The sequence below is a fragment of the Thunnus maccoyii genome, chromosome 3 (assembly GCF_910596095.1).
Source record: "Thunnus maccoyii chromosome 3, fThuMac1.1, whole genome shotgun sequence".
Taxonomy (NCBI): Eukaryota; Metazoa; Chordata; class Actinopteri; order Scombriformes; family Scombridae; genus Thunnus; species Thunnus maccoyii.
This window is the reverse complement of record NC_056535.1, coordinates 5,804,008-5,821,538: the sequence shown is the minus strand read 5'-3', so window position 1 is coordinate 5,821,538 and position 17,531 is coordinate 5,804,008. Positions and strand designations below refer to the sequence as shown.

General features: G+C 41.0%; 1 protein-coding gene across 4 annotated transcripts in view; it reads left to right on the top strand.

Moving 5' to 3' along the window:
• phactr3b (phosphatase and actin regulator 3b) overlaps window positions 1-17,531 on the top strand; it is a 58,704-nt gene that overhangs the window by 10,559 nt on the left and 30,614 nt on the right. For 2 of the 4 annotated variants that reach the window (XM_042406337.1, XM_042406341.1), the window contains exons 2-5: window positions 15,281-15,439; window positions 15,590-15,664; window positions 15,795-15,935; window positions 17,241-17,471. In XM_042406337.1, the coding sequence (XP_042262271.1) occupies window positions 15,281-15,439; window positions 15,590-15,664; window positions 15,795-15,935; window positions 17,241-17,471 (606 nt within the window). Of the gene's footprint in view, window positions 1-8,672; window positions 8,789-11,491; window positions 11,814-15,280; window positions 15,440-15,589; window positions 15,665-15,794; window positions 15,936-17,240; window positions 17,472-17,531 lie in introns of those variants that run through there. The other 2 variants (XM_042406340.1, XM_042406339.1) reach the window with 2 other exon arrangements.

Sequence of the window (17,531 nt, the reverse complement as noted above, 5' to 3'; positions counted from 1 at the left end):
GCAGAAGCGCCGCTGCAGACACGCTTCCTGTGTGGACGCTACAAGCGTGTGAGATGCAGCAGTTAAGCGACGCACACGCACTGCTGAGATTCACACATCCAGTGTGTCCCAGGCGTAAGATGCCCCGGAGAATTAAGGCAGTGTTCAAACCAACATTAGCTCTGCATGGAAAAACAGCCCTCTCAGTCATTTGAATAGGGGACATTGTAAATCCAGTTGAACAGGGCCCAACTTTTGCTGCAACGCAATGTACGTCTTCCAGAAAAGCGCTGCATTGGCACATCCCAAACATGCAAGCACACATTCCTGCTGGATTACTTTGTAATGAGAACAGAATATTTGACTGTTAATGTCATGATCGTAGCGACGAAAGATAAAACATTTGCCACCGTGATAACTTTCCAGAGTTGTAAAATTCTGTTTGTGAGTATTGCAAACAGTTGTGTTTGTGTTGTGGTCAGTGTTTTGGCGTCCATGCTCAAGCCGCTAGCCTGCTATTAACTGTAGGTTCAGTGGGTGTCTTGTGGTGACTGATGGTAGGCTAAACGTTATTTCTGAAGGACTATGAGTAAACAGTTTGAGTCAAGCATAGAGGCTATATTATGTGTAGCTTGGAAATAGTGATATGGGGCACTGACTTTGATGAATTTACTCTTTAGACCACAAATGAGACAAGAATTAGCACAACACACCAACACACTCGCTCTCTTCTCTACCATCTCCCCCGCTGGGGATAAATTAACAGAAACCAGCTTTAGGTTGTTTTAGAGGAGAGGTGGCTGTCTGGGAGCTCAGGGATCCTGTTTTGCCCTTTTCTGTCTTCCTTGTCAAATCTCTTTTCCCGGCATTACTGCTGCCGCTGCACCAAGGAGCCACACTGCCACACGCTGGCCACAGTGCACCGCAGGACAGATGGACTTGTTGCTGAGGTCTGCTGTTTGAAACGCAGTTTCAGGATGTTTTAAAGGATTGCACCATCCACCAGCACCAGCCGCTCTCCCCTCAGCTCCCAGCACTGATTCTTTTTATTTTTGGACAGTGCAAACCTCCAAAACGTCCTGAAACTGCATTTCAAATGGCGGACCTCGGCAACATGTCTATCCGTTCTGTGGTGCACTTTGGCCAGCGTGCAACGGTGCAGCTCCTCAGTGCAGTCGTTCTAACAAGGAAGAAATAAAAATTCAGTGCCACATATCACTATTTTCCAAGCTACACATAATACAGCTCCTGTGCTTGACTCAAACTGTTAACTCATAGTCCTTCAGAATTAACGTTTCCCATTACTCAACACCAGACACCCACTGAACATACAGTTAATAGCAGGCTAGTGGCGTGAGCATGGACACTTGGCCAATCCTAGCACTTCAAAAGCAGTGAGATCCATAATAACACTTCATTGTCTCACCGGTACCTTAAACAACACGCCCCCACTAACACTTCCCCTCGCATTGTTCTAATGCAGGTCTGATTTTGAGCTGAACACAGCCTAAGAGGAACTGCAGAGTTGGGTGATAATTGTCACTATGAGCAACTCCTTTCACATTCCACACAGCCATGTGATCCATTTTTAATATGTCATACATTTTTTTAAGCTTGAAGTGACTTGGCCATCTGCATGAATCAGGAGTGACTTGTCTTATATCATGGGATGTAATTAACATCAAGGGAATAACGTAATAATGTGCTAATTCTGTTTCAAGGCGGGTTTTCCCTTTCAGAGAACAAGATGAATATAGATAGATACTCTTTAGCTACCTTCACACTGCAAGCCTTGGTGCTCGATTCGGATTTATTTCTCAAATCTGATTTCTGAAATTTGGCCAATATCAGATTCCAGTGTGAACTGGTCACGGACCTGAACTGACCCGCATCCACAACAGAGCAATAACAGAGACGTCACATGCAGCACACTGTCATACAGAAGTAAACATGGAGGCCACACAAGTCAGCGTTTACGGTTTCATTTATAAGTCGATGTGCGGTGGAAACCAGCGAATTCGTGAGCAGATGAAGACGACGAGGAGGATGAGGCTTTTTGTGGAGCGACGGCTGCTACTTCTGTACGGAGGTGTGTGTGGATGCGGAGTCAGTGCCAGTAGAGGTGGGATCACGACATGAATGGCTTCACAGATATAGATTTCATTGAAAAATTTCAGGATGTCAAGGGCTACTTTCCACTACATCTGTCAGCACCTCTCCACAAGACTCTCGTGGCAAGACACTCAGTTCAGGCGAGTGATGTAAAAGTCGTATGAATTCCGATTTTCCGACTGTTCAGACTGAGGTTGCATTGCAAAAAAAAAAAAATCCCACCTGTATCTGATTTAGGACCACATCTGAAAGTGGCACAAATCAGAATTGAAAAGATCAGATTCCATATAATTTGTGCCGTTCACACGGTTATGAAAAAATCAGATCTAAGTACATATGAGCAAAAAAAAATCAGATTTGGACCATTTGCCTGCAGTCTGAACGGCAGGCAAAAGTGCAGTCTGAACATAGCCATTGTCTCCATGTACAGACTCGATTGAACAGTAGCACAAACAGGAATGGTGAAACTGTGCTACCCCCTCCCCCACCACACACACAAACACACACACACCGTCTCCCCTCCCCCCAACAACTAAACAACAAGGATGTCACACATACAGAAGGACTTAAAAAATACTGCTCTGGTGTGTTCAAGTTCAGTACAGGCAAAATTAAAAACAGAGTGGTGGTGAAGCCGTGCCCAATGAGATGAATGGCTTGTGGCTTGTGTGTACAGCTCTGCATGCTATCCACAACCAACTTACTGTTTTCATTCCCAACAGAGCTTTGCTTTTATGCTCCATTGTGCTTTCTATGCCCATGATTTGTACTATAGCAATACTGCCTGTGTGCATTTAAATGGATGTTGTTGTGCATGTTTACCTCTTTGTTTTGTACCCTTGTTGGATTTAATATGGTGGAATTGCAGTCACATGTTTGTAGTAACAGTGCCTGCTCCTGAGGGTGGATGTGCACATGCCATAATATGCTTTATTTTAAGAAGGAAAAACTGTTAACTATGCGTGTCGAGACAGGAAGCAGAGGCTGAGATCTACCCAGCGACTGGGCTAGGCATGTTGGGGGAAGCTACTTGACTTAAGCTGTCAGCCATTTACACATAATGTATCTTTTATGAATGTTTCATGTGCTGACCTAATTCCTTTCAGAGCCGAGTAAAAGCAATATGTTGCACATGAGAACACACCAGTGCATCCAGCTGATCCATCAGACATCCTCATCCCACAACAAGGGGATAGGAAGGGCCGGACAAATGGAAACAGAGCTGTGATATGATCACTTGGACGCCCTGGGAAGGCAAGAACAGAGGCTCTATAGACCACCCCGGTAGAGTTATTTTGAGTCATTTGTTTTTTACAAAATCTACGCCGCATCCCACAGAGATGGGGAATAGAAAAGGCCCAGCGAGGGCTTTATCACAAAAAGAGATACTTTCCTCTCTGTGGCAGATGTAATTAAAGCAAATGCTTAAGCCCAGAGCATTTGACAGACTTGAATCTCTCAGCAGTGTAAAAAGAAGGAGGCGGAGGAGGAGAATGGGTGGGGGCAGCAGCTGCAAAAATTAGTCTGCTGAAACTGGGTGCTGGATTTGAACATGTGTATCTCCCTTCAGAATTAAGACTTAAAAAATAAAAACGAAAGCTACTAATCAGCACCAAACTGCTGTCCTGATATGACTCATGCCTACAACAAGAAAAACACGCAATTGCAAAAATCATCTAAAATCATGCCTGCTCAAAAAGAACAATAAACCCCCCACACACACACTGTGTATAGACTGGCAGTGAAACAAACATGTGCCATTTATCTGTTACAAATAATGGCTGTAAATAGACAATTTTTGGCTGGACCACAACGGCAGAGCCAGCCCAACACACGGGAATGTCTGTCCGTCACTGACTGACTGACTCACAGTCTGATGACCGTTGGATGGCCGGCTAAGTGTTGGGGTTTTCCCATTGGCAATTGCTTTTTCAAAATAAATTGACGTGAACAGTTTTCTGTTACGTCCTAAGGGGGTGTTTACAGCGGTTCCACTGACTGCAGCTCATTCCAAATTTATCGCACTCAAAGAGCGTCCTGCAGCCCAGCCAGCAGATGCCCCACCTCAATCTGCACCTGGACTCCCACGCCATGATTGCAAGACTCTCGGAGGAGCATGCGGAGGTGGAGCGGCTGACCCGGCGCATGAGGTCTGGGGCCTCGGTGCTGGCAGGGAGCGTCATGTCGCTCCTCAGGATAAAGTCAGCTTCAGCTTCGAGCTGAGGTAGTTACTGCTTGGGTTGGACGGGTGGATCAACAAAACATGTGACTTTAACATGGGAAACATCGGTTTCTTTTAACCATGACTGCAGTATTGCTGTCTTTCCCTATCCTTAACTAAGTAGTTCTTATTTTAACTACAACCAGGATTGTTTGCTAATTGTAACTTTTGTTTTTTAACCCAAGCCACAGTCTTTTCCTAAACTTAAAGGAATAGTTCAAAATATGGGGGAATACACTTATTCACTTTCTTGCTGAGAGCTGATGAATAGATCAATACCATTCTCAGGTTGGTACACTAGTAATTTTATGGGGGTTTATATGTTTTACTATCTCCTGGTTGGGCTCTGTTAGCTCACCAGACAACCTAAGCTAAGCTAAAAGTCTAAAAAGTTTAGTGTACCAGTGCAGGAGTTATATCAATCTTTTCATCTAACGGCAGGAAAGTGAAAGTATATTTCCTCATGTTACCAAGTAGTTTTTATTCCTACACCTAAAAAAAACCTTGACAATAGCAGTGGCAGATTAAGAAAAATGCTGATAGTAATTATTTTTGTAAAACCTGGGGTGTGCTTGATATGAAGTAGTCCACTTTGGAGGGGAAAAGTGTTCCAAATGGCAATTATAGAAGACAGGGTGAAAAGCCAGCTGTAATAGAAAAGGAAGAGACATGATAATTGTTGAAATGGGGATAAAAGTGTATACTTTTGGACAGTCCTTGAATGCAATTATGGTGTTGCATTGGTTTGTGTGGAGAATGAAAAAAAGAGAGCGTGAAAGAGAAATCACACCTCCTTTCTCACCTCAGGACACCTGGCCAGTCACTGTTTGAAGTGGTGTTCTTGTTGAATTGTCAGTTACAAATTAAGTTACAAAAACTGTTGAACACAGCCTGCTTCAATTCCAACGTTGTAAAGCTGTAGAGGTAGAGGGTTTCCAATTCTGTTTGACAATCCAACAAGCACTTTAATGGTTATATGTAATAGGTTTTAAGGCAATGAAAAAGGATACATTTTGTTGTGTAGTTTGGAGGACTCATTGTAAAAGGGTTCAGGTTGGTCACCAACAATTTTGATTATCTATGAATTGTTAAAGTCTTTTGTTAGGCAAAAATGCCAAACATTTGCCTGTTCCGGCTACTCAGGTGTGAAATTGCTGCTTGTATCTGTTTTATAAGGTTTAAATTGAATGTCTTTGGGTTTAAATTGCGATTGCCATTTCACTATTCACTACACCTTTTATAGATTAAAGAAGAAAACAATAAGTCAAAAAAAAAAAATCTGCAGATACTGAAACTAATTGATCATTTCAGCCCTGAAACAAATCCTTTTTGCTAAGCTCAGTCAGCACCAAGGCCGACCTGAGAAACCTGGCCTCCTCCCAACCTTGAAACATCCCCTTCAGTGGAATCCCAGAGACTATTTAGTTTGCAGCTCACACACTCCACGCAGTCAAGGCTGTGTCTTCCCCACTGCTACAGTCTTCTATCTGTCACTGTGACACCGCATTGGCTCGTAGACTGCGCAGGCTGTAGCTGTACCTGATGAATGATTCAGCAGATTTAAAGGGGAGCAGTACTGGAGTTGAGCAGCAGCAAGGTTTTATGAACGTAAAATTAATGTTTTATATTTTGAAGTGTCGGCATTGGCACATTGAAAGCCTGTTTAGGTGATAAATGTCAGACAAGCATTTTATGGAAACAGTCAGTCTCCCACTTGCTGTCTGTGTAGTGGCTCTGAGTCTGACTTGACATCCTGGGTCTGTGGATCAAAGCTTTAATGTTCATTTGAATGTAACCCACAGGGCTGCACATATTAAAATATGATTACAGCTTGATTTCAACTAATATCTACATGACTGTTGTGCATTTTATTGATACAACACAACAGACATTCAACCTATCCATCCATACGTGATGATTTTACATTTGCTGTGTCATGACATTATACTAACATGGAAAACTGATCTGAAACCGCAGGCAGTAAAGCTAAAAGGATCACAATATGATTATGTCAGCAATGGACAAACACTTTATTTTATTTCTTATTTTATTTAACCAGGAATCTCATTGTCTCCACTAGCCAGGAGTCTCATTGAGATTAAAAATCTCTTTTACAAGAGCGTCCTGGCAAAGACAAGCGGCAGCATAATTAACAGGGTTGCAGACATAAAAAAACATAACAATTTACGATGAAAATGAAGAATGAATTACAGAATCATAAAACATTAAAAATACTCATCAGCATTCGTTGCAAGTCATCAACCTCAGGGATCAAACGGGGGCAATATGAGTCAGTCACAACATCTGCAGCCAGATGTGCCTGGCTTCAAGTCATTTAGAATTACCAGTGAAACCAGCTCCTGAAGATTCGGGTAATTTTGCAATTGATTCCAAGCAGAGGAAGCAGTATACTTAAACATGCAGGTATGACACGCAAGTAAATCAATTCAGAACTGAACAAACAATTAAATAACTTGATGAATCAGAGGATATTTCTTACGAACAGGCGGAACTTTATACAACAACAATCAGTGTGTCCTAATCTTCAAATGTTACTTTATGCTTCTGTGGTATTTTTCAAAAGGATATGTGGTCGCTAAACACAGACATTATTCAACGTGTGTGCCAGATGATATTTTGAATTTTAGATGCTCAGTGTCTCAACTGTAATTACAAGGAATGTTTTCTTTGGTTCTTGGTGGATGTTACATCAGCTGTATGAACGTTTCAAGTATCTCATTTTTCTTATATTTAATGCATGGTACTGAAATTTAAACCATCACTACAGAACTACCAGTTGTAATCATTGACTGTATATAAATATGGACGACGTGTCTCCACTTCCTACCGCTACGCAAAAGTAAAGCCAAAATACCTCCTTTCCGGGAGCAGCCATCTTGCTTGTGTGACGTCATTTGGGGCCAGAGTCTGTGCAGTAGAGTCAAGTGGCCCCCTCAGCTGTCCCGCCGCCTGACGGAGGTTTGAGAGTGGCTGTCATAGCTGTCAATCATAACATCATGCCCCCTTAATATATTGTCAAATAACTAATTAAAAACTTATCAGAAAAATGAGCGCTTGAACAAACATCAACGTGATAAGAACTAACAAAAATGACAGAAACCATCTTTGGGAAAAATGTATTTACTTTGATTTTTTAGTTTGGCTCATGTCCTATCCGCTAACATGGAGGGGGCGGGACTTATGACCTATACTGATGTCCGCCACCAGGGGGCGATTGAGATGTTTTGGCTTCACTTATGGGGAGCTGTCACATAGTCCATCTTTATATACAGTAAATGGTTTAATGGTTTAAGGAATTGCGGACTAATATCTCAGATCATTAATATTGTTTTACTGTCAGGCTTTCAATAACTGTCCTCTGATTCAGTTACACAGAAGCTCTTCCATCACTGAGAATGTGACCACTTTGCAGTTGAGGTTTGCAATTAATTGTAAAGTGCTTTGCTGCAAATTGTTCCACAAATGGACACTCCATATCTGCAGGTTTGAGCTGCTATTCTGCTGATGTAGAGCATGTTTCTCCATTTTCTATCATCTCCCCTGTGACTACACAACACTTATACCCCCCCTTTCCCTCCCCCATAAACACATGCGCACACACATGCAAAAAGCCATACACTCACATGCTGTCACTATCCATCAGTTACAGTATATTGCAAGTGAAGGTGTAAAATATGACCTCATATTAAACAGATTTTATAGATTTTTGTAAAGGCTTCCCATTCACTTCATTTGAAGCCCACTCCGGTGCAATTCCCTTGTCAGCTCAGCCAATAGAAACACTGATGCAGTGTTTGGAGATGGGGAATTCATTATTCTTGTTTCATTGCTCTCATACACTTTTATAGTTTGTGACTTCTCTGCGCAATATTTATGTATTACCAACATCTGAACTGTGACATCACATCTTTTTTTAGAACTGAGTTTGGTTCAGTTTTGTTGAACAGAAGGCAATATGAATATACTTTTAGAGCTCAACTGACACAGCCAAAGAACACAGTTTTTATTGCTAAGTGACTGAGGCCCAGTAAAGAGTTACTTTACTTACACAGTAACACTCTCATTGCAAAAGTATAATTTATTCAGATGATGTTATCTGAATTAGCTAGTTAGCCCTCATGAATTACCAGTTTCAAACTATTTGTACAAGACTACAGTTAGCAATGAATGACAGGAAAAAGAAATCATGCCACTTCTCTCACAGTTGACTCTGAGTTGTCACACACAGGTGCAATTAAAAACATGAATAGACACTTTTCACGACAGACATTTTTGAAAGCAGGAAAAGCACAGGTGAAATTAGTAACATTAACGATGGCAGCATTTCATTTAGGTGAGTCAGTTCCAGCGCTCTGGTATTGTGCACACTCACTCACTGACATGGCTTACCGGGACAGTTAATGGAATGGAGTCCTTGTTAATGTTATTATTTACACCTGTGCTTTTCCTGCTTTGATAAGTCAAAATGTCTGCTGTAAAAAAGGGTCTATTATGGCTGCATTTCATTTAGGTGTGTTCAGGTGCAGACACTTTAACTTGTCATGTATCCTGTCATGTACTTGTCATGCATTCAGGCAATGTTGGCAGAATGAGAAGAACAGGAAAGTCTCCCGTTATTCCGACTTGGGAGCATTAACACATTATTCCAAGATGTTTATACCCACTGCACTGCTTGCCTTTTAGTCACACCATTTAAATTGCTCAGGCTTTTGTTGTGTTATTTAGTTTTTAGCAGTTCTTTAACAAGTGAAACTTGTTATTACAGCTAGGAGGCTGGTGTGAACAGTTTTTCCCAACTGGCTGCACGCAATCAGAGTCTTAACGATGTGACACGAACATGTGTACATGTGTATATGTACAGGTGTAACTAATAACAATGACAAAACCAGGCTCAGGAACTCACACACTCTTAGTGGGAGGCAGCCATCATTAGCATTATTAATTACACCTGTGTTTTTCCTGCTATGACAAGAAGTGTTTGCTAAGAAAATGGTCTATTTAGTTAATGCAAAAAAAACTGTCTCTTTGGCTCCACTCATTGAAGCCTTTGATGAATATTTCCGCTCTGTTTATATTATATGAAAACTGCATCACTGCACTCGCTCCAGATTCCTTCATCTTCCACTTGGCAAGCCTGAGGTCATTTGTCAGTTTTTTTTATGAACTGATTATAATTTGTGTGCACTACCTTTTGGCACGCCTTCCGTCCTCGACCATATTAAATGAAATCTTGTAAATATTGAATGAGATTCATGTTCACTGGGAGTCCTACATCTTTGTTTATATTGTTTGCTTACTGCTTGGGTGTCCCAGAGGAGAAATCCAGCCATTGACTTTTATCATCTCTGATGCAGCTCAGCCCTTCCTACTGTTAATGTTCAAGTGGTCCTCTAGAAAATCGATCTGTAACCGCAAATGCTTTGTTTACACACAAGTGATGTCTGAATAATTAATAATTAGTTTCCCGTGCGGATGGAGTGTATGCAAGTAGAGGAAAAATATATTTAAAATTTTTGTTTTTGCTGCTGGAAAAAGCAGATATTGTATGTAATAAAAACTGAAATCCTATTCCTGTATTATTGCAAGGGGATTATGTGCCTGCATTATTAAATAGGGAGTTTGCAATTACCTGAGTGTATAAGTGTATTTCTTCTTCTATCACCTGTGATATTTTCAGTGGTATAATTTTCTGACCCAAAGTAGCTGCCTGATTTGTTCCTGTTATTTTTTTAGCCATGTTAGCAGCATGGCTTTATGGATGGCAATGATGTGAAACTTGTCTGATACTTTGATTATGTCAAAATAAGCTAAAATGCTATGCTGTCCTATTTTTATTTAGTTTTTTTCCTACGTATCTGATATTATTTATTATTTAGTACCCAGTAGACTGCCCCACGCATAAAATAATACATTCACATACAGTAGACTAAAGGATACAGAGATATGCTTTGAAGTTGGCTTTAAAATAACAAATATGTAGTTTTAAGATAACTTTCATCCATATTAAAAGACTTGAAAACAAGCTTCTTGTCTACATTAAAGTCCTGCATTCAACATCCTACTTAAATAAAAGTACTGTTTTATCAGCAAAATTACTGATAAGTGTAAGTGTCAAAAGTAAAAGTACTGTAATGTTGGTGCTAGTTTGTTTGATAGTTTAATCCAGTGGTTCTCAACCTAGGGGACCCTCCAGTTGGCCAGTTGGATCGAGTGATGATTAATGTGAGAAGAATGAAGAGAACACAAAGTTCTGCTACACAAATATGAATTCATTTTTTGGACTTCTTTATAAACTTTGTTTTTTTTTGTGAAACACTGGATGAATTGACCACAAACAGTTGTTTAAATGAAACCATGTGAGAAGTTTAGAGGGGAAATGGCTGACAACTCTGACAACATCTGAAATGTGACAAGAACCCAACCAGACACAGATTTTTTGGGTTGGGAACTGCTGGTTTAAACTTTAACAATGTATTGTATTTTATAAGCTTATCATATGTTTTTTTTGTAAAATCTTGATCTGAAAAGTAAGTAGAACTGCCAGATACATGCAGTGGAGTAGAAAGTATAATAATTCCCTCTGAAATGAAATGGAGTGGAAGTATAAAGTAACATGACAGGGAAATGAAACTCAAAATTGTACTTGAGTAAATGTACTGAGTTACTTTCTACCACTGGTATATTCAGCTGTCTACCAAAACTAAAACTAAAACTAAAACTAAAGCTAAAGCTAAAGCTAAAGCTAAAACTAAAACTAAAGCTAAAGCTAAAGCTAAAGCTAAAGCTAAAACTAAAACTAAACTAAAGCAGTCTAATACAACATGCTACCAGTACTGGAGGTGTTGATTCAACTTTATGTTCACTACCACGCACCATTAAATTCTACTGTGTTAACCTACTTGAGGTGTTTCTCATATTTTGTCCACCAGTGTGGGTAGACTCAATACTGGAAACACCTTTCAGTATTCAGGTGAACTTAATAAACTGACAACTCTTTACATATATACAAAAACATTACAGCGATAACTTGCATTGCAGAAGATATTTAAGCTGTCCTCTGTGTGTATGCACTGGACCAGCTGTTAACCCGTGTGTGTGTGTGTGTGTGTGTGTGTGTGTGTGTGTGTGTAACATTGTATCCCACAGTAGTAGAGGATGAGTGAGTGTGTGCCAGTTTAGTTGCCCTCCTCCTCCCGTCCAGAGGGGCGGGGTCCACATGGTAGCAGCTGCAGATGTAACCCGGTCGCTCATACTTTGTTTGTGCTGACTTCAACCCCTCCGGTCGCCGGAAAAACTAGCTTTTTACACCGTTTGAAACCAGGTATTGTAACACAGAGCACATTCAGTCGTCCGTTTATTTCTTAAAGTACATCACGCCTAGGAAACCATCAGTCTTCGGTCAGTGTGAGCCCGCCGGCTCTTACTATGATGTGAACAGCGAGTGTGGGAGAAGGACGGACAGTTGTGTATCCTGTAATATGTAAGTGTCATAATTTGCTTTACGCTCAATATTACACTGACTTATGGGCAAACTTATGGGAAACATCCCATGTATGTACTACAAAAATAATATTCGTGTAATCTACGTGTATGGACTTGTAGTTATGGCAGTCAGTGGCGCTATTCCACCTATGATATGACTATAATATTATTATGATATTCCCATAGTGAGTGTACTTCATTTATCTTAAAAGTGTGATATCACTGTGATAAAGCTATAATATTCCTTTATGAGACTTTTAATAAATCATAGTTGTTATATAATGTGCTTAAAACATGAAGAGTTATTATAGTTCTTCTTCATTTTAGTATCTGGTTTGTATTTCACTCTAAAAACACTCAGGAGCACTAAACTCATGACAGTAGGTTATGTGAGTGATGAGGATGTTGTGACACTTCCAGCAGGTGCTCTGTGTTTAGCATCTTCAGCAGGCTCATTATCTGCAGTAGCAAACATTTACTTCAGGCTAATGCAAGCTTTAAAGTATCATTATTTATGACAATTTTATTTATGCGGCACAAAAGGACAAACATTTTTTTTTCTTTTCCAGCATTTGCAGAAAGACGTGTTATTTTTCACCACCTACTTTATAACCACTTATATGAATATTTCAACATAACTTGCAAATTAAAAATACAGAGGCTGCTTGACTTACATTATGCATCATTACACGCTGGGCCGCGATTGGCTGCAGCTCTCCGTCTTTCTGTGTGGCAACAGCCTTCCCATCCACCCAGCAACTCCCTATTCCTCATGCCGTGGTGATTCTCTGCCTCCGAGGGCCTTTTCTGCAGCATCCAGCGTGGTAACCATGGCAACGGCAGCCTGACCCTGGGTGTGCTGCGACAGTTACTACACGCTTGACCTGAATTCTTCGCCACATCCCAGGCGGGCAGACATGACTTGGGCCGCTGACCTGCTTCTCATTGTCAGCGGTCAAGCAGTTGTGGGTGTCAGTGAGAGCCGAGGCGCCAAATACGCCGCTTGTTCATGGATCAATAAACTCTGTTGTGATTGGCCTTGTCTTGGTAGCGGAGTCTGTATGTTTGTAATGTTATCTCTTGTGCAGCAGTCACAGGTCCGTGGTGGGTGAAAGTAATCTGAAGCATCTGTAGGCAGATGAAACAGCTGGAACAGAGTTTCTAGCTTGCATAACTCTGTGAACAGCCTGTGTGAACATTTTGATGTCGAGCAGTTGCTGACATGATGATGGCTTGTATCTGTGCTGGAAATCTGTGTAAATATAGCACCCAATTGAAAGTTTAGATGACATCCCTTGCTGCTAGCTGCATCATTTTGTCGGTTTTTCTGACATCAGTTGGATTTTGACCTTATTTTAATGTCACATTGTGAACATGTTGCACTTTTTCTTGGGTTTCTGTTAAAGTTGGCGGCACCATCGCATCACTGCCAGGCTTATGGTCTGCACCTGTGGAATATTTCCATATAAATCACAATACATTTCATTTTGTCATGTTATGTAACTGGTACTAGTGAGGAAGTGTATGTAATTCATTTCTTAAGGGATAAATGAACAGATGTTGTGGATTTAGACGCCGCTGACAGAAAATGAAAGCGTTCATGGAGCGATCCCTGCACAGCCCATGGCTCAGCTGTAGGCTCCCTGAGGTGTCAGCTTGTTGTCGGAGCCAGACTGTGTTGGAGTGCCTATTTCTGTCCTTTCTCCAAGGAACTCTCTCTCTCTCTCTCTCTCTCTCTCTCTCTCTCTCTCTTTCTTTCTTTCTCAGTCAGCTCAGGCAGCCTCTGTGGTTTTCTGCCTATCTGTCCGTCACTGTGATCGCTTCTCTACAGCTTCGCCTGCAGACTTAACAGTGCTTCAAGAAGTCAGAGTGACAGCTAAGAGGGATAGCCATTGATTAACAGTCTTTGTCTATGGAGAGGAATCACAGCTTCTGCTCACAGTTGGTTGATTCATCAAGTAGTCGATCAATAAAAAAATGTATCGCAACTACAATTGATTAATCGCTCAAGTCATTTTTAGAGCAAACATTGAAAACAATTTCTAGTGCCAGCACCTGAAATGTGAAGAATTTTAGAATTTATTTGTCCTGTATGTTAGTAAACTGACTATCTTTGTGTTTTAGACTGTTGGTCGGACAAAACAAGTCATGTCAAGATGTCGCATTTGGCTCTGGGCATTTGTCACTATTCTGTGACATTTTATTGACAAAACAGTTTAAGATAATCCACAGATGAATCTCTAATGAAAATAATGGCTAACACTTACTGTAATTCATAGTTGAAGGTACATAAAGGGGTGTAACTAATGATTATCTTTATCATTGATTAATCTGTTGCATGTCCTTCGGATTAATCAATTGATTGTTTGGTCTACAAAATAATGAAAAGAGTTGTAGGTTATATCATCCAATTGCTTGTTGGTCTGACCAACAATCTAAAACCCAAAGCATATTCAATTTACTCTGTCAGGAAAGAGAAAAAAAGAGAACACCAAGTGGTGGAACCAAAGAATGTTTGACATGTACCCTTGCCTTTATAAAGGACTTTATTGCTTAATTGGTTAATTTTTCAAGAAAAAATGTCAGAAAATGAATTAGTTAAAGTCTACAATCTAAAATGTGACTGTTAGTTGGACATAAGAAGCAATTTAGGTATGCCAACTTGGGCTCTGGGAAGATTAATTGATAAATTGAGAAAATCATCTGGATAAATACTGAAAAACAAAAGTTAGTTGCAGCCCCAAATGAATGGACTTATTGTTTCAGCACTACAACAACACACACAGAACATAGAGTCTTATACTAAGGAGTGATTAGATTACTATAATAGGTATTATGTGTGTGTGTTCATGATTCAAAACACATTTTAAACATATATTATTATATTACAGCAGGGTGTTCAGAAGCAGCACGTAAGATATGAACAATTCTGTCACTACTGTATGATGTCAAATTGTGCAGCAGATTCCTGTGTACCTCGACAAGATGTGCACAGCCGAAAATAGTGTAAAATCAGCAGGGATTGCAGGCTGCAGATGTCTGCATTGACCTTACAACAGGCAGTTGTACTGACGCTGATTTTATTTATCCTCTGTGTGTCTTTCAAGATGTCTTTTAAAAGCCTTTCATTGTCTGCATGTTTGGGGCCAGGAAGGTCTGGCTGCCCTGGAACCATGTGAGTCACAAACAAACAAAGCAATTCTCTGTCTTCTCCCCACCGCTCGCTTCTTCTCAGAAATTAGACTGGAATCAATACAGCATTTACAGCCAGTGACCCACATTCACTGCTCTCACATGACGGGGTGTCAGTAGTATTCAGCCAATTGTGTTAGAAGTGATTTTAAGAAATTCCCTCAGTCCTCAGCATGCTGGAGCACTGATTGATGTCACTAATGCCTGTGTTCAGGATGGATTTTGTTGTCTGCGGCCTATTTTAAAGCAGCTCTGTCTGTGTTTGTGTTACAGATGTGATGGACCAGCAGAGGACGCTGCATTCGGGTTGCGTGGTCTCAGGGGTCCGTACGCCTCCCGTCAGACGCAACAGCAAGCTGGCCAGCCTGGGACGCATCTTCAAGCCCTGGAAATGGAGGAAAAAGAAAAACGAGAAGCTGAAGCCCTCGGCAAGTGAGTGTGACGTAGAGACTCGTGCTTCCATCAATTCATGAGCGGTGTGGGAGTCTCTCAGGGAACAGAAAATAGACCTATGCTGTTACACATATTTTCATTTTCCATGTTATCACTGGACCTTTTTCCATAAATGTTTGTGTTGTTTAGCGGTGGAGAAGAAGGCAGCTGTACGACAGAAGAGAGATGACCTCGTCAGGAGGAGCCCTGGGGAAACGGAAACAGGTGCAAAATGAGAGATGAAAACACACACACACACGACTCCAGGCTGATTACAGTTCACTTGTTTAGCCACATGATGCCCAAATGCTATGGTGACTCATTCCTGTCCTCTTCCACTGTGCACTGTATGCAGAGTCAGATCTTGCTTGTGGGGGTAACAGTGAAGATCCAGACACCCCGACACACTCAGACGGTGAGGACAGAGATGAGGAGCCCATGGCACCTCTGGCCAGCACCACTGAAGACCTGGGCAGTGATTTAGAAGCCTCGACAGGTAGAATACAGCACTGTGGCTTGCTAGAAAATGTAGGAGTACACAAAACATGTTAGATTTAAGGGTTAAAGCTGCAATATGCAATTACATATTTTAACTGTAGAAAAAGGTAACTGGGTAAACTTAAAGCCGCACTTATCAATATTTTATATATAAACAATAGGTCAAATGACCATGTGTAATGTGAAAGGGGTCACTCATTGTGACCCACAGAGAATCATGACTAAACTCTGTAGCTCCCCTCAGCTCTGCAGGGCATTTTAGCAACTTTTAGCTCATTGCTTTAGTTTTACAGCCAGCAACTTAACAGCTTTGGTTCAGTCTCATCAACCTAATTTCCAGCCATAAAAGGCAGCAGTTTTTAATGAAAAACCTCTAAAAACCCACTGTACACTACCTGCCCATCACCAATGGCAGACAGACAAAGTTAGCAACTAGCTGGCGAACATAGCGGAGCATTTAGCAGCTGACACGACTCCAAATGAATGCTAATGTTGCTCCATGTCTGCTGGATGTGTAAATAGGCTAGCATGTTAGCCATCTTAACTTTATTTGGAGACAATATTTCAATGTTGTATTTACAGCTCGTTGCGCTGCCCCAAAATGACCAAAAAAATCAATGAATGCAGATTTAACTACCTGAAAGTAATCCAGACTGTGTTCAAAATCATTCACTATGCACTTTAAAATGTTTGCCATTTTGTAGTGTTGTCCAAACATTCATCCATCTATTATCTATAACTCCTTATCCTGTTCAGTTTCATGATGGCTGGTCTTATCCTACCAACCTACCATTAACACATTCACACCTAAACTACATGTCTTTGGACTGTGAGAGGAAACCCAAGCAGACATGTGGAGAACATGCAAACTCTGCACAGAAATAGCTGATAGATTCAATACAACAGTGCTCACAACTGCACCACTGTGTGCAGCTAAACGTCTTGTAAGGGCTGTAAGTCTTGTTGTTAGTGCAGTGAAAAGTGAATGAAAAAATCATTTTGGACACAACCTTGTCAGGAAACTGGAAACTTATTTTTTTCTCTGGTGGTGGCAGAGTAAATGAAGAGGTGTTAAGTTCAGTTTTTACTTTTTTTTAATCAAATTTAGAATCAAATGATTGATTTTAAATAATAAAATGGGTGATAAATGGCTGAACTTCTACATGAAAATCTTTCCTGGTGCAGTTTTATTGGCATCTGCTGCAGTTTGAAACAACATGTCTCTGATAGTCCACCAGGTGGAGACAGAGACCTCAGAAACAAACTGAACCTTTGCATTACCATTGCTGTTGCTGCATTTCAGCACAAGATGTGACTGAAGATTCAAAGGCAGTGGGAGATCCCAATCAGAGTGAAGACGGAGAAGACGACCACACCTCACTGAGCGACCCTAGTGACGAGCAGTCGATGGGGAAGGTGGAGGCCGTTGAAGGGAAACAGGAAGTGGCAGTGGTCCAGCCTCAGAGACGGGCTAGCACCCCCCCTCCACCCAACCTCCCTGTCAAACTGCTCACCAGACTGGGCAGCCTTGAAGGTGAGTTTAGCAGGATAAAAGTGATGGTGAGCCTCACTGGTTTGCAAAAGTGTTTCACTT